We start from the raw sequence: 21,093 nt of genomic DNA, 5'->3' as shown, positions 1-21,093 counted from the left end.
TGTTTTGTTGCTGTCCTGTAGAGCTGAGGGTTCTAGTCAACACTAGTCAAAATTTGCTTCCGATAAGCATCAACAATTATCGTCAAGCGTCAGTGCCGGAGTGTCTAAGCGCTAAGCACTTCCCCGGAGCTTAGGACCGACTGGACATCACCCAGGCCAGGGCAGGATTTAGTGGGCCATCAGAGTAGTTGTAAGGGTGGAAAAAAGAGCCCAGAACACACACACACACACACGGAGTTGTACGAATGTAAGAAAATGGTTCACTTTCTTAGAGCTCTCTCCATCGGTCGGTGAAACAAAAGCAATAAAATTTGATGATGTCTATTTGTCCGGACTCGGTCCAGCCAGGTCCAGTCTGAGAGCACTGCAGTGTCGTGGAAGATTTTATCGATGAAATGAGTTTTCAAAGAACTAACTGTGCGAGTGTTGGTCCGCGTTTGGGATTGCACCGCACGTCCACACACTTCCATGGATACGATGGGGTGGAATAGGGTTTTTTTTTTTTTTCAAAAGGACCAAACCAAAAGAGAGGAGCTGTAAGTTTGTTAGATCGTGCAGTATTTGATACGGGAAGAATTGGATGGATTCGTGTAATATGTTCACCTTCTACAACGTGAGGAGTTTGTGAATTCTAGTTCCAAATCAAGAGAAGCTTACAGCGAGTGAGTGCTAACTGCAAAGTGAGTTTTCTTAAGGATTTTTTCAATTTTTTTTAAAAGAATGCTGGATATTGACAACTTCATTGCTAGCTTCAAGATTTACTGTTTTTTAAACGTCTTCTTCCTTAAGATACTTCCCGAGATATCCGACACACCGAATAGAGCGCTTCAATTTTAGTGTTGGTAAAACAAGTAAAAACCCCCAAAATCACCCGATAATAGATAGCGCGATAGAATTGTTCCCCGAGAACTTATCCCCAAAGTAATGTTGTAAAAGCGATGAGCCATTTTTTTGGTCCCTTTTTTGTTGTTGCTCCTTCGGCTTCGTCAAACTCATCGAACCGACGTCGTGTTCTGACAGTCGAACGCAATTTGCGACACCTTCTTTCGCTGGAAGGACGCGGACCACGACAACGACACCATCGACTGTGTCAGTAATCGAGAAGATACACTCCACTCCATGTAGTGCAAAGTGCGCTCGCAAAGTAAAAGCTGCATAGGGCTGTGAGAAAGAGAGAGAGAGAGGGGGGATATCCATAAACTAGACATCCCGCCCAGAAGAGCCACCCACCCGGATCTGCTGGTAATCCTGGTGGCCCACACCACTCTCAAGCGTTTGCGATTTTTTGCTTATTTTATGGATATTCAACAGAATGAAGAACTGTAGACCAACTTGAGGGAGGATTTGCGAAGGAGGGAAAACAAGGGGAGACCCTTCCGGGAGCTTCCCTATTCCATCGGTTCGCTCACCACCACCTCCAATGATTTCAAAATCTCGACGTTTTCTCGCGCGTTCGTCCCTCGGCATCGGTTGGAGCTTTTTTTGCCGTTGCTGCTGTTGTTGCGTTGATACTCCTCTGCTTTTATGGGGAGACGATTAGGGGGATCAATTGTCAATTACGTTTATCGCTCTTTTATTGGTATCGACATCCTTTTACCGCGGTGAGCGTGGCGTTTGCGTTCCGTTCTTTCCTCCTACTGTCTTCCTTCCCCATTTTTCGGACCTCCTCCCGATTTGGAAAGATTCATCCCGTTGGAGGTCGCGCATAGACACACTCCGCTCATGGGAGGTTATTGTTTGTGAAGGCATAAATAATAAAACCTTCAAGATGGAGAACGATGGCCATAATTTTTGGCGCTCCAAAGAGTGTGTGTCCCCAGCTCGGTGCAGCAGCAGTATTTGGGTGAAGGTTAATTTTACCCAACGTCACGATAATGGATAATGGTTCGATTACGCACTATCCTCACGTTCATGTGTTTCTGTGTGTGTGTTTGAGTCCTCCAAAGGGCTCCAAAATGCCAATAGTCAACCATATTATGCAGCAGTGCATAAATCAAGTCAAAGCAAATCTGTGAGTGCATGTGTGCGTGTCAATATACACACACACACACATACATCGCCCCAAAAGGACACTGAATATGAGGGTTTTTGGTTGATAAAATAATAGCAGCGCATCCCTTTTATTGGGACACACAGAGCTAAACAGCCCAAAAAGGACCGCAAATTTGTCAACCTTTGCCGGGCGTACTTGGTGCGCGATCCGAAACGCAGAACGAGAATCGGAAACCGATTTTTCTTCCAACCCTTGATAAATATAATAAATCATGAGCGCATATGTATTTTTTGTTTTGTTTTTTAATCGAACCTCTTGCTTTGTGGACACGAATTGTGTCACAGAGGGAACTATTCACAGCACCGACCAATCGACCGAAGCGAAAAACGGCGAGGTATTAATGTGAGGTTTCATGGAAAATATAAAAAAAAGAGTCCCACAACGAAGTGCAAAATTGATACTGAACAGCAGAGTTCGGAAACGGCACGCGAAAAGAATAATATATTTTTCGCTGTGGTATGCCGCTTGCAACATCAGGAGCAAACAAAAATGGTACTCCCACGGCATGGAGTATGGGGTAGTGATGTATTGATGAAATTGAGGGGAAAAATAAAGGCACCAGGGATGAGCAACTAGTTTAAGATGGATTGTTACTATTATAATTAGTATCAACATCAATTGAAACTATTGGAGCCAGCTTATGCTATCCGAAACATTCTTGTACCCAACAATACTACTTTATAACACGACTGGACCGTTTCAAACGCCATCCAGAACGATTCTCTGTATCCTAGGGTGATTATTTGCAGCTAGAGGTACATGGACGACGCCAGAAGGTATTCCGTTTTGAAGGAGATCCTTCTTCTTCTCCTTGTTGGCTTACTAGACTCGCAGATTCCATGTATTTAGTCAATCAATCCTCACTACGGGAGAACGGCGCAGAAGGGATTTGAAGGAAAGGAGAGGAAGGTGAAGATTCTTCTTCTTATTCTTCTTCTTGGCCTGCTCAGGGTTGAATGCGTCGCATAGACATGACCAGGTCGCCAATCAGTTTCCAGGAAATTCGGTCTAGGGCTGCAGTCCTCCATCCGAGGCTGCATCCGATCACCAATAAGTTTGACTCCACTTGTTCCAAAAAACGGGCAAGCTGTGCTCCTCTACAAGTGCATTAACGTACTCTGTCAAACTTAGTTCAGGACTCGTACTCGTAGAGGAATCCCGATTTCCATAAACTATGTGCCTTTAGATTTTGTTGCTTACGTTGTTGTCCGAAGTTACGATCGTACCAAGGTAGCAGAACTATTCTACCACCTAAAGATCGTCGCCGAGAATCCCTTGTGATGTAGAATCATGAAATTACCCAAGAAGGGTCGAAAAGAGAAAACAGCATCCACGATCAGATGCTGGAAAGGATCAGTTAAAAACTGGTGCACCGCAGCTGACATAATCCGTTTTACCTCCGTTATTGGTTGCGCTCCTGCTGAAGAGCTTTTTGGGCGGGATAGGGTTCGCATAAGACGCTAAAGGGAAGCTAAGGCGCACCACATCGCAATCAAACTCAGATAACGATTCCCAAAATGCATCCACGTTGGTTTCCCATCCAAAAATTGCGCATCCCTGTCCCAGAATCGAAATCGAAATCCTGTTCTGGCCGACCGCCACACATTCACCCCCGCCGGGGATGGTATCAATTTTTATGTATAGGAAAATAATTCTTCTTTTTTTTTTTTTGTCTATCATATCTATCATGCCGCAAAGTCTGTTTTTTTTTGTTTCTTCTTCTGTATGCTACTTCTCACCATTCTCACCAAGATATACTGTCCCGGGTTGCGTGCCAATTGGCGTGTGTAAACATGCATAAATACGACCATGAGCCCCATTTATTAAATCAATTTCGGACGGCCCATCTCCTCCACCCCCACTGCTCCTTCCTCTGCTTGTACTGTGGCCATTTTGTGTGTTTCCTTATTATCAATTACAGTGTTGGAGGCAATTTCCACGACGTACCGAGGCAGCATCAAGCACCCACCGGAGCAGCACATGTGTTTTATCTCCGCCAATCATCCGGTGGGTCGTCGTCGTTTTTTTTTTTAGACTCTTTTTCCACCCAGTTCATGTTCGCCTTGGGGATGGTGGATGGATGCAAAGAAGAGGCCCATCTATGAAAGCATAAACGTTCATAAATTTTCCTCCAATTCCAAAGCATGTAAACCGTGCCCGAGGTTTGTGTAGGGTTCGATGAGTGACAGGCTTCTCCCATATTTGTTGTAAAAGAAGGATGAGACCGAACTGTACCACATGAATTATGTGCCGGGCGCGGGCGCGTGTGTGTATGTGCCGTTATCGTTAAGTTTGCTCGTAATTTGGGTTTTTATTTTGCTCGAATGTGCTTCAATTGATCTACCCCTCGCGATGCAGGAAATATGGAGATTTTTGTTTCCCCCTTCGCGGGGTTCTGTCCTTGCCTTTTCTGCTTCATTTTGGTCCCCATTTTGTCACTGTCACCTTCGTTTGAATGACAAATTGGGTGTTTTGGTCGTTGGACTGGAAGGGAACAGTATCGACGCAGGAAGAGGAGGGATGGGAACCACGCCATAAAGAGAGGTGTCTCAGTGTTTGCGAAATTAAGGAAGACGATTTTCGGCACGATAAGGTAATTGAATTGATGCATTTCGTGAACGGGGGCAACTGCTATTTAACGGCGCTATAAACTGTTCAACGCGCGACGTCGAAAAAGCACATCACCTTCTTGGGGCGTCTTGGAAATGGGGATAAAAAGAGATTACCCAAAGAATAATGAAACGTGAAAATAGATTTAATTTCACACATTTTCTGGCCCGGTCGGGTGTTGCACGGGAGGCACCGACAGCAACATATCGCTGATTGGGTTGATGATGATTGATTGTAATCAGTTTAGTGGCACTCCGAACAACTGGGACCACAAATTGGAACAGAACTCCTGTAAAGGAGAGAAAAATACATTCTTAATCATCCTATCACGTAGACTGGAGACTGTAGACTTCCAACAATACTGGTGATGAGTCTGCATATGTTTGGGGACGAGAGAGAAAGAGCGTTTGGTGTGAACCTTAACATAACAAAATTGGAATTTTTACACCTTCTTCCCTTCAAAAGCGGTGTAGTTTCGATCAAATGTAGGACTTTTCAGCAACAACACCAAGGATCACTGATTATGCCCTTCCTGATCAGATAACCCTTTCCCTTCGTTCGTTTTAGCAGCTGTTCGTTTAGTTTTAGAGTAAAGTTATGTGCACTTTTGGTACAAAATATTTTCTAGCTGCAAGAACTAGACGGCTTACAAAATAGTGATATCAAAAATAATGATCCAACAAAACGTTCTTCCATAACATTTTCGTTTAAAAATTCTTCTTCAGAAACAACAGGAACACATCTCAAGACGCATACAAATTCCTGAATCTTCAGGCAGTTTTCAAAGCAACTTAAGTTAAATATCTCCACGGCAAACTGGACACTTCAACAGGAGAATTGCCATCGAGAAAAGTGTTGTCTCCTTCCAAGCATTAGAAGCAGTTATGTTTTGCTTCCTCAGTATAAATACACAAATTTAATTGCTCCAGACGAAAGCAATTTGTGCTCAAATTTTTAAGATCAACGGATAGCTCTAGCCGCCTCATGGCGCATTCTGTGGAACGATGGTGAACGCTAGACTATTTTGGACCAAGTTCAAATGTGCATGAACTGTCTATAGCTATGCTCTTTACAAAATGGCCAGCTAATGACTAGCTTTGAAAGTGTCCACGCTAGCTAATCTATTCATGGAGATTCATATGATTTTATTACCAGAAAACAGTACTGTCGTTATACTGACATGAACAGCAGCGTATTTAGCCGTTCTGGATCCCTAAGCATAGTGGAAATTGGGTCCAACTTTTACTACCCATGTGAATCCATTTAATCGAATTTATAACCAACTTTCCCTACACTTACTAATTTAATGATCGTTAAGGATTGATCTAACTAATACAAAAACTGCAGAGAAATTGTTACACTAATACATTCGAGACCCAAAGACGCATCCAACGGTATGCCGTACGTTTTTCCTCACCTGGAATGCTGCTAGGGGTATTTCGGGGGGTTTGGATCCGCTTAGCCCGTGGAAAATCAACGAAACTCGCGAAACAGCTTTGATTTTGGTTCCTCCATATATATTTGCTTGCTTTTTGGTGGGGGTGGGAGAGGGTGCCATTGACAAACTGAACTGAGCCCCCTGTAGAATTTCATAGACTAGGTTAGCTCTGTTCGGGATTGAAGTTTGGAGCGATTTACCCATCTAATACAAAAGGGTTTCTAACCGTCGTGGTCCGGCCTCTGGCAACAGCCAGCTCCGACGATCAGCCTATGGTCTTGAGAGGCAGCTCCATTTATAAGATCTTATGCCATCTTATGATGCCAATCTTTGCCTCAACCGAAAGCTATTTTAATTTTAAAAACTTCAATAAATCGGGACACATTTCCCTAGACGCCTCTAAGGACTCAATGACCCCAAAGATAACCATCATTAAACAAATCCGCTGATGAATTAGCTTCATCTGTGCACCGGCACTCGTCAACACACTGCACCAAAAGCGATTGATAATGCAAACAAAGTGACACAAGCTTCCGGAAATAAAATCATTTGTTCGTGTCGCTAATCGTCCCAAATCGTCCCATCACGGCGCTGAGTCTAAATCCGGTGATTTTGATGTCTAGCATATCGTTTTTTTTTTCCTCTTCATAATCTCCTCGAAACAAAACAGACACAGGCAAACTACCCGGTAGTACCGGATGTACCGAAAAGCCAGCCTGCATCAGGCCGTTGATGATGATGATGGGGTGCCTGTTTGGATTGATTATATTTTAATAATAATTACACTTATCAGATCACCATCAATGGTGCAGGTTCGGTACGCCCGGACAAGGACTCCTCGTAGGTTTGTTTATTTTTGCAATAAATCGTGCATGATTGTCCCCAAAAACACGTGGGGAACGCGACCCATTTTCGACGCATGATTTCGCAATCGAGAGTCAACGATCGAACGCGAAGTCGACACTAATTTGCTAATGTGGTGATGCGGCAGGATAATTTCCACGCGAAATGTCTTGCGGAACAGTAAGCAGGAAAATGCGTGCTTTTAAGGAAATTAGAGTGCATCACGATGTGTGTTTTGATTGATTGTGCACTAATTGATTGACAGTCGTCCCAGGACACAAACCCGGGCGCCATGTTTAGGTGAATAGTAGTAGTAAGTTTGACAGGCTGCTACTAAAACGCACCGTCACTTTTGAAGCTGTGAGGATATAAAACACTGTGGTCACATTTCGCACCATCTACAACTCCATCATCATCATCATCGGGGTGAATTGCTCCCATATATTGGACGACAAAAAGGTGGCAATTCTTCAGCACAGATCATTCGGACAGCATGAAAATGAAAGCTGTTAACGTTAATAGACGCAATAATGAAGCCGATGATGGAGACCGTTTACCACGGGAATAGTTAGCCAACACAGACGCACACACGCACGCTCACGGACACTTGGGAAAAGGATCTCGACACCCTGTCGGGACGTTCCCAGGCGTCTTGCTCTGTCGCTAAGCTGCTTTTACCACATCAATCTGTCGGCTTGGTAATCTGTAAACATTTATCTTAACCCAGACATCCTTGCACGGTTGGACTTCTGGTGGAGAAGTGTCTAGAGAAGTCTTTTTGTGGCGCGAAAAACAGAAGCCGAACATAATGTGCAAAAAAGGAAAGAAAGACACCCATCTCTCCAGCTCCATACACACACACGTACATGCACACACACACACTTTTGTAACTTAATCGTGAAAATAATCGTCCATATTTCAAAAAGCGCCCCGTTTTCCTCCCATTCAGTCACTCAAACACCTAGGCAGCGAGTCAATTATTTCATTCGACCACTTAAAATGTGGTCTCCGACCGTTTGTATGCATTTGCGTCTAATTAATTGCACACCGAGCAACCATTCTTCCCTATCTCCGCAACCATCCGGTAGACTCTATTGTGCGTCCTCGCGCAAATGGACACAACGTTCCCCCCCGGGGCGGGCGGTGGTTGGAAAGATTCTCCTAGGGAGGACATCGGGAGGTGGATGTTTTGAAAAGAAATTTTGCGCTTGCCAATTTACAACACAGGTGGAGGATGGCTTCATGTGCTCCTCCGCCTCATCATCATCATCATCATTTATAATAGTGACCACGAATGGGAAGCGCTAATTGGCAGCGTGGTGGTTTACCGGGTTCGCCGAACGGCCACCGGAGCCAAAATGGTACAGTGGAAATTAACGATGTAATAAAATATATATATACATATATATATGGTATCACATCCATCGTGTTGCCTTCCTCGTCTCCAACCCCCTGCATGCCCTTGTAACCACGGAACACATTTTCCCAAAAATCCTCACCAACCACACCACGAGGTAAGCAATGTGCGTTGCATTATTATTGCACCACCCCCGTGGATCCTAAACCAGCTTTTTGTGCAATCAATGCAGCCAGTTACAACGATCCCTCCCATCGCCCCCCTTCTATCCAGGGCGTTCCGGAACTAGGTCCCAAAAATTTACCCGCCCCAGGGCTGTCCAGGGTATTGCAGTTTGCTGATTTGCCGCTACCGAAAGCGAAATCATAATTAGTTTAATTATTTCGCATTAATAACAACAGTCTGTCGAGTGTTGTTTTGGACCGACCGTCCGATGGGGGTTGGCGTGCGTGCCTCATTTTTGGCGGTCCCGTGGCCCTATGCTTTTTGGACCGAAACCACACCACACACGTACATGTAGGTTATCCTGTTTGATTTTCGGCGTGTGAAATTCGCGTTTGATTGCTGGATGTGTTCTGGGAAAGGGGTAGGCTATTGTGCGTTCCGAAAGTGACCTCATATATTCAACGCTTTTCTTTCTAATTAAATGTAAACTTTTAGCAAAAAAAAAATTAAACTTTTGGTTAATGCTTTATTCGCTGGATCGAAAGTATCATTCCAATTTCTGGTACGATTTAGTGTACATTAAAGTGTTGGAGAAGGATGAATCAGTAACAGACAGATGGATTTAAAATTCGTTAAGATTTCGTTTTTGGATTCGTTAAGGAAAAAATTCTTGAATATTAATAAATTTGAGACAATTTTGTGCATTGGACCATACATCGCACGAGCTCTCTTCTTTATTTGTTATATTTGGTGTTTATTTATCTATCATTTATAAATAACTGAAAAAGTATATTCGGTTGATTAATTTCGTAAATTTATCTATTTTAGCTTGAGCTTGAAATTAGAAGCTGCCATAAAAGCTCTCTTATGTTGTGCTTTTTATACAGTATCGCGGGAAACGGGGTTTCCTGTGATGAGGATGTTTTGTGTGCTTATTTATTGACCAGAGTAACGGTAAATACATCATACAAGGACAAAATGATAGTTTAAAATTATTTAGAGCAAAAATTAGTGTGCAAACGCTCTAGGAATAACGGTTTTTGTATGCCGCAATTCAAATTGTAGTACAGTCTGCGGTGCCGATGACGGCAGAATAGCGCACAACGGGACTTTGATGCACAAATACTTGTATTCATTTTTAAATAACTGATTTGCCATGTTGTAACACCACATATCACATACAAATATATGCTTCATCACATTCACATAATGTTTGAATAATTGAAATAAGACTGAGTCTCTAAAAACTATAATAATTTGCTGTTTTCATATTACATTTTTAACCATAAAAATCACACATCGCGCCCATCGTTTGACAGCTCCTGTGCCTGTCAAAACTCGTTATGAAACAGTTGTTGACGTTCAAAGCACCTTGTTCGCGTAACAATTTTCACACGGGACCGTAGTGTTTTTCTGCGAGTGAAAAAGATAATTTTCCCGGCCATTTTCTACCTACAAAATGTCGTTCGCCCTGCGTAGCGCTCGTTTGGCCACTCTGGCCCGTCCCTCCATCCGCATGGTGCAGTCGCGCGGCTATGCCGACGAGATGGCCTTCACACTGGCGGCGGCGAACAAGGTGTTCTACGACAGTGCCAACATCCGGCAGGTCGATGTACCGTCGTTCAGCGGTGCGTTCGGTATTCTGCCGAAGCACGTCCCAACTCTGGCCGTCCTGAAGCCGGGCGTTGTCACCGTGTACGAGAACGAGGGTGCCGTGAAGAAGATTTTCGTCTCCAGCGGTACCGTCACGGTGAACGAGGATGCTTCGGTGCAGGTGCTGGCAGAAGAGGCACACCCGGTGGAAGATCTCGATTCGTCTGCCTGCCGCGAGCTTCTGTCGAACGCCCAGAGCCAGCTGTCCTCTGCGTCGGGTGATACGGATCGTGCCGAAGCTGCCATTGCCGTGGAAGTCGCAGAAGCGCTTGTGAAGGCTTCCGAATAAGCTGCCTGATATTTCCCACAACAAAAACACACACTGCTCTGGTCCTGATTGGAGGACGCGTACAATAAATGGTAAGGAACAGATTGCTAGCTTCTTACGAGGACTCAAATTACATATTTTATTCTTTCTGGCTACAGTCAAATCCGCGGAACATGGAGTCACAAACCCCCAATGAATAGTTGGACGCCGGGAATCGGATGCACTACATTATGCGTTCTAGCGTTTGTGGTAAACTACATCAATTTGGCGAATAAAATAGAGTTGTTCCTTTAAACTGACCGACTCGCTTTTGCCGGTTGGAGTAGCGATTAGGGAAGAGGTATTACGAAAGAAAATTATCCTCATTCCGGATAAAACCGCAATGCCGGCAAATGATTGCATACAAGTGAGGGAAGTTGCATGCAACTTTGATGTGCAGCAACGTATGGTTGAAGAATTTGTAATGAAGGGATAGGCAGTAAGATGCTGTCACCGATCCAGAAGGTCTGGTAGCGTTGCCGGTTCTTAAATTTACAAATTGCATCAAACGCCGTAATCGCATTCGGCTGGCACGTTTCATCAGGAATCGATCATGGATGGAACTAGGGACTTCTCTTTTCTCTTTACTTTAGATGAGGATCTCTCGGAAGGTAGATAGCGGAACCAAAAGGCACCAAACAGTTAAGCATAATCAAGGATCTGCTTCGGGAACTCATATCATGTAAGTAACATTTTTCATACATCCAACTAGCTTGACTGAACAAAATGACCAGCTTTTAATGATCATAACCTACTAAAAAATAACGGCCAATTTGAACATTCGAACCTCTCATCCCTGTCTCAATCGATCCGAGAACATGCGGCTCTGAACGAACATCTTTTACATCCATCGCCTGTCCGTCCGTGTGTCGTAATCGCGCTGAGGAAAAAAGGTAAGTAGTTGTGAAGGTGCTAAGTGGCCGGTAGCGTACAATTGTCTGGTCCTCGCTAATGTATTGGTGCAATGAGACTACATCCGATTAACAACAAAAACTCCTGCCCTCTGGTTCTTCCTGCACCTGGCATTGCTAATGGAGCACGCGTCGCGAACCGCAAAACGCACACACAAAGTGGGGTGATCAATTTTACAGTGAGGGACAAGATTATAAAGTTGAATAACTATTTTAACTAAAAGGGAATATTGAAGCATTTGAACACCGATTATGGCTCTCCGATGGGTGCTATGAGTCATGCCAATTAGCACGAGAGCGCCTATTACAACACCTCGCACTGTAACAGTAAATTACACTTACCGATGATGACGACCCACATCCGCCCCGTTGCATCAAGAATCGGTCAAAAAATGTCTCAACTAAGAGACGTTTCTAAATATGATCAACTATTTTTTCAAAGAACAAATCGTCGGTAGATGTCTTCGGGAACTTTGGACTTTACTCTATATTTAGAGAGAGAGAGAGAGAGAGAGAGAGAGAGAAAGAGAGAGAGAGAGAGAACGGGACCATGTGCGCATCCACCTAATCGGACGAGTCGTGTGCCCCATAGTGCGCCTTCCCTCACCACATAGAGCACCCATTCCGATGATGGTGCATTGAATGATACTAGCGCACAACCGCTACACGTCCAGTACGATTCGACAAGGCGCGTCGCGAGGAACGCCTGCCAAGTAAGGCGATAATGTGCACCAACGATCGGTTCAAATTTAATCAGTAAAAGCCGGAGAACCCCTATACAGTACGACCGTTAGTCCGCCGGTTCCCGAGTTTGGTGTTGGTGTGTGCGTGAGGAGGTACGACGGCCATGTGTTTGGTATGGTGGAGTTGGAGATCTAATTGTCCAGGGAAAACGTAGTGCGTCCAATACATTTGACGTCGTTTATTTTGGTTTGCGTTGGTGCCCTCTCCGACTGATAAGAGCCATCGGCATCATCGTTGGTTGTTTCGTTGCTTTTATGCCCAGCGTGTGTATTGGAGCTTAAGGGTGCTTGATCGCGAGCAGCTGATAAGAATGCGCGTCCAGCTTTTTACACCAGACCAGACCAAACCCGGGATCGATTCATATCCCCGCCAGACAGTGTTGCACTGGATGCAGTACAGTGCGCACAAGTGAACGTGGGTCGTAATTATTGAGTGCGAGAATTGGCTAAAATTGGAGTTGCACGTGTTTAGGAGGTACTTCATGAGGACTCTTGCCGAACAGAATTAGGCGCAAAAAGGGGGACAGAAGTAAAAACGGAACAAGTGTAACGCAGTGAAAGCAAAATTGCAACGGAATACCCTTACGTAATGCGGGCAACTGTGGAAACTTCCCCTCAATTTCCAGAGCCTTTCTTCGGTTTTATTTAGCTCCAATTTAGTGGCGTCTGGTGCCGACAGAACGACCGTTGAAAAACAAACAAAAAACAAAAAAAAACAGGTCAATAACATTCCCGCGTCCATGATGGCGTGTTGGTCGGAAAGACACATTGCGCGACGAGAATTCGGGGCGCGTAAAGTTAATTATTTGAGGGTACAAGTGTACTATACGGCCATTTGTTTGTACACAAAGATCGCGAAACGACCAGACCAGAGAAACCACCCCACCGAAAAAAAACCTGTTTTTGACCATCTTATGACTAAGTGTGCTTAACCTTGGATGGCGCATAAGCCCTGTCTGTCCCTGTGTGTGTCGTTTAACCGCTGTTGCGTTGATGTGTCCAGGTGGTAGCAGCTTGCCTGTGCCATATAAGCGTAATTAACAAGTGCAACCGGCACAACCGGGAGGCTAAAGGTGTTGGGGTATTGTGTATGTCAGAAGTAACGCCAAGGTTGATCGGTTCGTTCGGTTGCGAACTTCAGGAAGGAAGAACTTCACTATTAATCGCTCATTTTCCGTTTAGGTTTTTGCGATGCATTTTCATCGTCACGTATATCGGCAACAGCCGCACAGTTGCATCACATATATATTCCCAGGTGCATATTCTAGAGTGCCAGTTCCGCGGGTAAAACAATTGAATTATGAGATTAAGATAATGGCGCGCTCCACTCTGGATTGGCAAACTGGCGGTTAAATAACGCGTGCGATTGCATCACGCTATGACAGGGTGCGTGCTCTCAACACTGCCGGTGGTGCCATGATGTCCACTGAGGCAGTAGCGCGAGGGTCAAGTTCATCGTCGTGCCACACGTGAATGACGCACTGTTCCGATCCCCATGCTGGATGAAGCAATCCAATTCAAATAACACCGTTTCCATTACCTGATCGAATGCTAATCAAATGCCGCGCTGTGTGTTTCAGGTCAATAGCCTTGGTCTAGTTCTTGTTGCGGGATTGAGCATGGGTTTCTACCTGGAGATAAGAGGAAACCGAAAGCCCCATTTTCCGCCTTATTTACATTGCATTTTAGCAATCAGGATGACCCCATTTCTTGGTCGGTGCATCACGTCCCTCGCAGACATGTTTGAGTTGCTTATCACCGTGAGACAACCATGAGACAGTGTTGTTGAAGGATGGGCAATATAAAAACACCATCGTACACAGGGAACGTAGTAGGAACTCTCTATTCGGCAATATCTTATGTCAAAAAGATTACAGTAAAGTTCAAGAGAGAACCGAAAAACTTTCGATAAACATTAGATCAGATAAAACCAGGACCACCAATCGTGCGTGGGGTACTGTTTTAAAGTCATCATGATTGGAGGAAAAACGCTCTCGCCATCAGTACCTCTAATCCTTCGATATCGACAGTCTAAGACCTTACGATACACACAGCACTGCTGTAAAGTGTAATAGGTTTCTCACTCTACGATAAGAAGCACCCTCTCCTTGAACGTCTAAACCCATCTAAAGACCTCCCTTATCATCCACAGTCGTTTATTTTCCTTTTCCCCGGTAGAGTTACTGTGTCCGGTGCGCACGATTTGTCGCCCCTCTAGACATCTATCGCGCGTCTGTGTACCGTAGTTAACAACCAAAGAGACAACCATGTCGGGCGAAACACATGCTGCAACCGAGGAAAATAAGGTCCGGTACCGACGGACGCAAAGCGTTACCCGTGCGGAAGAGATCACCAAAAAGGAGTCGGAACAGCGCAAATCACAACCGGACAAACCGTGAGTAATTTTGTGTGTGTGTGTGTGTGTGTGTGTGTGTGTGTGTGTGTGTGTGTGTGTATGTGAAGAAGACCACCGTGATTCATTTTCGGCGAAAAAAAGGGCAAGTTGCAAATAGTTTGGACTTTGTCTCATGCTGACCTCTCTCCCTGTGTCTCTGGATGGCGTATTCGGTAACGAGTTAAAGCGATTGATCACTGGGTCAAGGAAGTTCAGCCCGTTATCAGCAGCAGTTGTAGGACGGAGCATTTGCGTGAACATGCAAGCCACGAGGAAATGAAGTTCGCTGACTTTGCCAATGATACGTCTGATCGATTGATAGACACCTGCCCGTTAAGTGACCTGCACAAAGCGAAGGTTTAATTACACAACTGCAACACGCAAGTTGCAGTTTGATTAATCTGTCCGCAAATTAATTGCAACTTGAAAGATGGCTGTCCGAAAAGAGAATACGATGTCCAAGAACTAACCGTGTTTCCAAGAAAGCATTTATGGGCTGTTCCGCACAAAACGGAACATGTCCAACCAGCCAGCTAATGGTCCATTGTCGCTGAGTTCTAACCAGCTTGTTTTTTTTTTTTTTGGTCTCTGCAGATGCCACCGACCGCGGGATTCGCTGTTCTCCTGGAGCTCCGGTTTCGACAATTTCACCGGTCTAGTCAATTGGGGCTTTCTGCTGCTCACGATGGGAGGCATTCGGTTGGTGCTCGAGAACTTTATCAAGTACGTACTGGCAATGATGCCACCGGATTATGTTCATTTCTTAACGGTTGTGTTCGATCTCGTCAGATACGGTATTCGCGTTGATCCGGTACAGTGGTTTACGGTTCTTACTGGGAAGGGTGAAGGTGAAGGTTATCCATCGCTGTTGCTTGTGAGCTGTAAGTATCGATAGATGAAGGTTTTTATCTTTGCGGACCATTTATCCTCATTTTTGTGATCTGGATTATCTTACAGACTCTCTGGTGCCGGTGATGATCTGCCTGATGATGGAACGATCTCTAGCGAGCGACATTATTCCCGAAAGTGCCGGAATGACGGTACACATCATCAACATCATTGTGCTGGTGCTGATCCCGATGGTTGTGATACACGTGAAGGGACATATATTTAGCTTAGGTATGTGGCAAGCACCAAATGACCGGGTTTGCGCCCGTTAAGAATGGAGTTTAATTACCGTTTGTGTAACAACTTCATCAGCTCAGCCCCACAGTTACGACCAGTAGGGCGTGTAGCCCTTGAACTTGTCGAACTAGCGAGACTAGCTATAATTATCACACACACACACATAGTTCTACTCACCTTCTCACCTCTCTCTGTTTCCCAACAGTGGGAGCTATGACGGTATGTTTCATCTATTGCATACTGTTCCTAAAGCTTTGGAGCTACGTGCAGGTGAATTTGTGGTGTCGCACGGAAAAGAAGCAGCACCGACACAGTCGTTCCGGTCGGCGACAAAGCATCACGATAGCTCAGTTGCGTAAGTAGCTCCTTTTAAAAACGGAATCTCGTGCGGTGTGGGCTTCCGTGTAGTGACCTCTGTACTTGCTACTTGAATACCAGAGAATGGACGGGATCAGGAAGCAGAACGGACGGCAAACGGTAACGCGACCGGTTATTGCAACGATAAGGACAAAGTACCGGACCTGATACACTACCCGGACAATCTGCATCCGGTCGATCTGTTCTACTTCCTGCTGGCGCCCACCCTTTGCTACGAGCTTAACTTCCCCAAGACGAACCGGATCCGGAAGCGGTTCCTGATCAAGCGCATGCTGGAGGTGGTGATCGGTGTGCACATCGTGATGGGACTGTTCCAGCAGTGGATGATCCCATCGGTGCGGAACTCGCTCGTACCGTTTTCAAACATGGATCTCACGAAAACGGCCGAACGATTGCTGAAACTTGCCGTAAGTTCGTGTAACACTCTGTCATGTGAGCTCAATTTAACTCTTGTGACCCCTTACCTGTACGTGGCAGATTCCAAACCATCTGATGTGGTTGTGCTTCTTCTACCTAACGTTCCATTCCTTCCTGAACCTAATGGGGGAGCTGCTACACTTTGCCGACCGTAACTTCTACAGCGACTGGTGGAACGCGAACAATATTGACACGTTCTGGCGCACCTGGAACATGCCCGTGCACAAGTCAGTATTTTGAGGCGCTTAGTCGCATGTGGAAGTTTTTTTTTTTAACGATAATTCCCTAATGTCCCCTATCTAGATGGTGCGTACGCCATTTGTACATACCGGTGGTGGAGCTAGGCTACTCCAAGGTGGCCGCCTCGGTGATTGTCTTCTTCTTCAGTGCCTTCTTTCACGAGTATCTCGTAAGTGTGCCGCTCAAAACGTTCAAGGTGTGGGCCTTCACCGGTATGATGGCGCAGATTCCGCTCTCGTTCGTCGCCAAGTACATGGAGACGAACTACGGTCCACGGTGGGGCAATATGCTCGTGTGGGCTTCAATTATCTTGGGCCAGCCGCTCGCGATCATGATGTACTATCACGACTTTGTCATCACCAACTACAACGATGTGCTGGTGTAGGACCAAAGTGGCCACTACGGTTGTCGTTGTGGGACATTTCAAAACACACCACGCGTCACCTTCACAGACTGTTTCCATTTGCAAATGCATTCAATCACACACTTGTAGTTGTGTGCCTTTTTCGTATCATTTTGTACATCGTTTTGATAAAGCAAACGTTTTTTGTTTTTTGTACATGTTCATGTTTTTCTTTTGTCCGTTTTTTATAATAAAAAAGGAGTATTTTGTTCTTTCCGTCTCAGCATGAACGTGAATCGAGAACTGAAATACGAATTTCATACTTTCTTTTATTAAAATACCATTAGAACTATCCTTGCATCGGGCTTATTCTACCACCCGGATGTGGTAGATCCGCTTCTCTTCTTCGCTAATAGGGACAGGTGCTTTCGACAGTGGATCCTTGCCGTCGAGGCTTTTGGGGAATGCAATCACCTCCCGGATGGATGCCGCATTGCACAGTAAAGCGACGTACCGGTCGAGGCCGATCGCAAAGCCACCGTGTGGTGGTGCACCACTTTCCAGCGCCTCCAGAAGATGATGGAGATGAGCGTGCTCGATCTTTAGCACATCCTTTAGAACCGTTCGCTGTAGCTGACTGTTGTGGATACGGATCGATCCACCACCAACCTCCACACCGTTCCACACAAGATCGTAAGCTAGCGAGCGAATGTTGTAAATGTCGCTGAGGTTTAGTGCGCTCAATGCAGAAGCATCTTCCGGGTGTGGTGCCGTAAATGGATGGTGTGTGCTTTCGATTTGGCCCGTTTCTTCGTTCTCACTGAACATGGGGAAATCTACCACCCAGAGGAAGTTATGTGCATGGGACTGCCGTTTTGGTACGAGATTTCGCTCTTCCAAAGCTTCGTAGGCAGCCAAGCGAATTCTTCCCATCATGTTTTGCTAGAAGGAAAAGGGAATTTTTATTAAATGATGGAAATTAGAAGAAAATCTTCAGGGTCTAGCTTACCACATAGGTTTGCTTTCCCCAGCCAAGAAGCAATAGATCGTCCGGTTGTAAGGACATTCGATTGCACAGTGCTTCGGCTGCTTCCTTTCCAAGCAATCGAACAATCGGTCCTGAACTCCAGTCTGGTGTTACCTTGCTTTGAGTAAATTTACAAAAATTACTCTTCTTTGCTATTTCTTCCAATGATTTTTTCAATCCAGCTGGTAAGTTTCGGGCTTCCTCGGCCCGAACAAGGATTCCGTACGCTCTAAAATCCTGCTGATGCACTCCAGCTGGGGGAATTAATTGCAGAGCAAGCATCTCGCTGAAGTTTTGCAACTCGTATCCGAATCGTGTATCGGGCTTATCGCTCCCGAACCGTTCCATCGCTTCGGCTAGCGTCATACGAGGGAACGGACCGCGAATGGGATTGTCAGCGTATGGCCACGATTGCATTAGCACCTGTTCGATCAAAGCAATCACCTTTTCACGATCGGTGAAAGACAGCTCAATATCCAGTTGAGTGAATTCGGGCTGCCGATCGGGCCGGGTCGATTCGTCACGATAGCAGCGTGCAATTTGAAAATATCGATCGATTGCTCCAACCATCAGCATCTGCTTGAACTGTTGCGGACTTTGCACGAGTGAGTAGAAATGGCCAGCTTTCCGCGATGGGACTACAAACTCTTGTGCACCCTGAAAGAAAAAAAACCAAGACTATAAGCTTTCCCCTCGCATGAATTCTCCCGAATACGACACACTCACCCCAGGCGTTCTGCGAAACAAGGTGGGTGTTTCGACCTCCACAAACCCATACTCATTGATCATACATTCACGCATCTTCATGATCACCTGCGATCGGAGCCGTAGATTGTGCTGCAGGTCTCGGTTTCGCAGATCGATGTACCGGTGCTCGAGACGAAGATTTTCCTTCGCACGATTATATTCCTTCACGTTGATTGGAAGTCGTTTTTTCGCTTCGTTCAACACTTCCAGCCCGCTCACGTGAATTTCTATCTCACCCGTGGGTAAGGTACGGTTGGCTTGACCTTCGGGACGTGACTGAACCGTTCCCGATACGCGTAGGATCGATTCGAATGCCAATCCATCCAAGTTGAACCTTTGGTATACATCCTCCGGAATGAGAGCTTGCACGGTTCCGTAACCATCACGCAGAGTGAAGAATTTGTTCATGCGGGAATACTCGAGCCATCCGCAAAGTGTGACTTCCTGTCCTACGTGTGATAGTCGCAATTCCCCACAGTTATGTGAACGTGTAGTGAACTGATTTATGCTCGGTGAAGGCAACGGATCTTTTTGTTGGGACGATTGTGTTTTCATTTCGTTTAGTTGATTTCGTATCGTGGATGTATTGAAATCACGCCTTTGCTGTTCGTTTAGAGGAATGCGGTCATGCTGAAAGAAAAATCATATATTGTAAGCGCATTGAATGCAAATAACGTATCTTCAACTGATAATATTGAGTGATGATAAAACACTTGCCGTTCGCAGAGCACAATACTGATGCAATGATAGCTTATCGAAAGCCTTTGCTTTGCGAAGGAAGGTAGCCCCACATCCGAAGGGGAATTTAACTGCAGCGTTTGCGATAGGACAGACCATGCTTCTTAACATTTTTAACAGTTTCTAAAACATTTAACACTCACTTCATTAAAATTAATACACTTTGTGCAATAACACTTTCTCCCTCTATGTGTAATAAAATAATACACCGGCAGGGATAGTTTGTTGTTGCTGTGAGTTACAGCTGTCAATAACAAGCTGACAGCATCGCATGCGACAGCTTGCATACTGTCAATATTCCTACCCCTCGCTCGTGTACAGCTGTTTGTTTTGATTTCGTTCTGCACGCATAAATAAATCTTCTATCCCATGCAGGCATTGGATGTGCTGCGTTCTGTGCAATAGTTTTGTGTCCGTGTAGCATTTATAGTATGTTTTAAGTGTAATTTTAGATAATAATGGCATCCAAAAATGTAATGTCCCGATTGTTGGTGCTTTCGTCGGTTGGTTTCGGTGGCTATCTAACTGGAACGTACCTCGAACGAAGGAAACTGATCAGGCCTGCTGATTATGTAAACACCGGCAAGGTGGAGGAACTGTTCTGCTCCAAACCGGGACTGCCCATCTTCGGAACCGTGTCCGCAGCCACTCCTATCCCTGCTGAAAGTCCGTCATCGGCCCTGGTAAACGTGAGCCGTGTTGGTCAGATCATGAAGTTTGGCTTTCCCGGTTTGGATAATGTGCGTTCGTTCGACGATTATGTGCTTTCGTACGATAGAAGGACACGTGTTGCCCATTGGGTGTTTGAACATCTAACACCCCGGTCAGTGCAGCACAATGATGCAGTAGATCGGGCAAAAAGCGATTTTAAAGCGGATGAAAGTATTCACCCGTTCTTCCGCTCGTTAAACACCGATTATAAAGGATCTGGGTTCGATCGTGGTCATCTAGCGGCGGCAGGAAACCATCGGATGGAGCAAAAGCATTGCGATCAGACGTTCTTCTTGACAAATATGGCACCGCAGGTTAGTGAGGAATTGTTTTAATTATATCAGCAAAACACTAATACGATTCTTCTTTGTCTTTCACGCGAGCTTTCAGGTCGGTGTGGGATTCAATCGTGATAAATGGAATCATCTGGAGCGTTACGTGAGAAAGCTGACAAAACATTTTCCAAACGTGTACTGCTGTACCGGACCACTGTATTTGCCCCGAAGGGAAGATGATGGCAAACTGTACGTAAAGTACCAGGTGATCGGATCGAACAATGTAGCCGTGCCAACACATTTCTATAAGGTCATTGTAATGGAAACGACCGATGGTCGGTTGGAGATGGAATCTTACGTACTGCCAAACCAAAAGATAGACGACGCGACACCATTGACCATGTATCAGGTTCCACCGGAGACGGTTGAACGGGCAGCTGGATTGTTGTTTTTCGACAAGATTGCGAGAAACAAGCTGGCGAAGATAAATGGCAAGAAAGTGTGAAAGGAAGACAAAGAGAAAGTAATAAAAGAAGAGATTATAGTTTTAAATTGTTTATTGAAATCCTTTTTTCTAGTTATGCAAAACAATTTCAACATAAAACAGCTGATTTGTA

General features: G+C 45.2%; 5 protein-coding genes across 9 annotated transcripts in view; 3 read left to right on the top strand and 2 right to left on the bottom strand.

Moving 5' to 3' along the window:
- Nucleotides 1-4,447: 4,447 nt before the first annotated feature.
- LOC126564252 (dual specificity tyrosine-phosphorylation-regulated kinase 2) overlaps nt 4,448-21,093 on the bottom strand; it is a 188,660-nt gene continuing 172,014 nt past the window's right edge. For all 4 annotated transcript variants that reach the window (XM_050221244.1, XM_050221246.1, XM_050221247.1 and 1 more), the window contains one exon: nt 4,448-4,463. The gene's annotated coding sequence lies outside the window, so the exon portion shown is untranslated. The remainder of the gene's footprint in view (nt 4,464-21,093) is intronic.
- On the top strand, nt 9,801-10,459 carry LOC126565534 (ATP synthase subunit delta, mitochondrial). The gene has a single exon (XM_050222720.1). The coding sequence runs from the start codon at nt 9,926-9,928 to the stop codon at nt 10,406-10,408; it is 483 nt and encodes a 160-aa protein (XP_050078677.1). The 5' UTR covers nt 9,801-9,925; the 3' UTR covers nt 10,409-10,459.
- On the top strand, nt 14,348-17,024 carry LOC126564505 (diacylglycerol O-acyltransferase 1). 2 transcript variants are annotated; one of them, XM_050221571.1, is made up of 8 exons: nt 14,348-14,475; nt 15,070-15,198; nt 15,265-15,356; nt 15,433-15,594; nt 15,806-15,955; nt 16,039-16,385; nt 16,456-16,622; nt 16,699-17,024. In XM_050221571.1, the coding sequence occupies exons 1-8, from the start codon at nt 14,348-14,350 to the stop codon at nt 17,018-17,020; spliced, it is 1,497 nt and encodes a 498-aa protein (XP_050077528.1). In that variant the 3' UTR covers nt 17,021-17,024. The 2 variants fall into 2 exon arrangements, with proteins under 2 accessions (XP_050077528.1, XP_050077527.1); XM_050221570.1 differs by having other exon boundaries at nt 15,070-15,356.
- Nucleotides 17,345-19,589, bottom strand: LOC126565989 (aspartate--tRNA ligase, mitochondrial). Its single transcript, XM_050223190.1, has 4 exons — nt 19,470-19,589; nt 18,732-19,382; nt 17,988-18,662; nt 17,345-17,920 (listed from the first exon to the last, which is right to left on the bottom strand). Exons 1-4 carry the CDS (start codon nt 19,587-19,589, stop codon nt 17,345-17,347), a joined length of 2,022 nt encoding a protein of 673 aa, XP_050079147.1.
- On the top strand, nt 19,949-21,001 carry LOC126565070 (endonuclease G, mitochondrial). Its single transcript, XM_050222208.1, has 2 exons — nt 19,949-20,515; nt 20,592-21,001. The coding sequence occupies exons 1-2, from the start codon at nt 19,949-19,951 to the stop codon at nt 20,979-20,981; spliced, it is 957 nt and encodes a 318-aa protein (XP_050078165.1). The 3' UTR covers nt 20,982-21,001.

Source organism: Anopheles maculipalpis, chromosome 3RL (assembly GCF_943734695.1).
Source record: "Anopheles maculipalpis chromosome 3RL, idAnoMacuDA_375_x, whole genome shotgun sequence".
NCBI lineage: Eukaryota > Metazoa > Arthropoda > Insecta > Diptera > Culicidae > Anopheles > Anopheles maculipalpis.
Note: the sequence above shows the minus strand (reverse complement) of the source record. Positions and strands in the feature narration are given on the sequence as shown.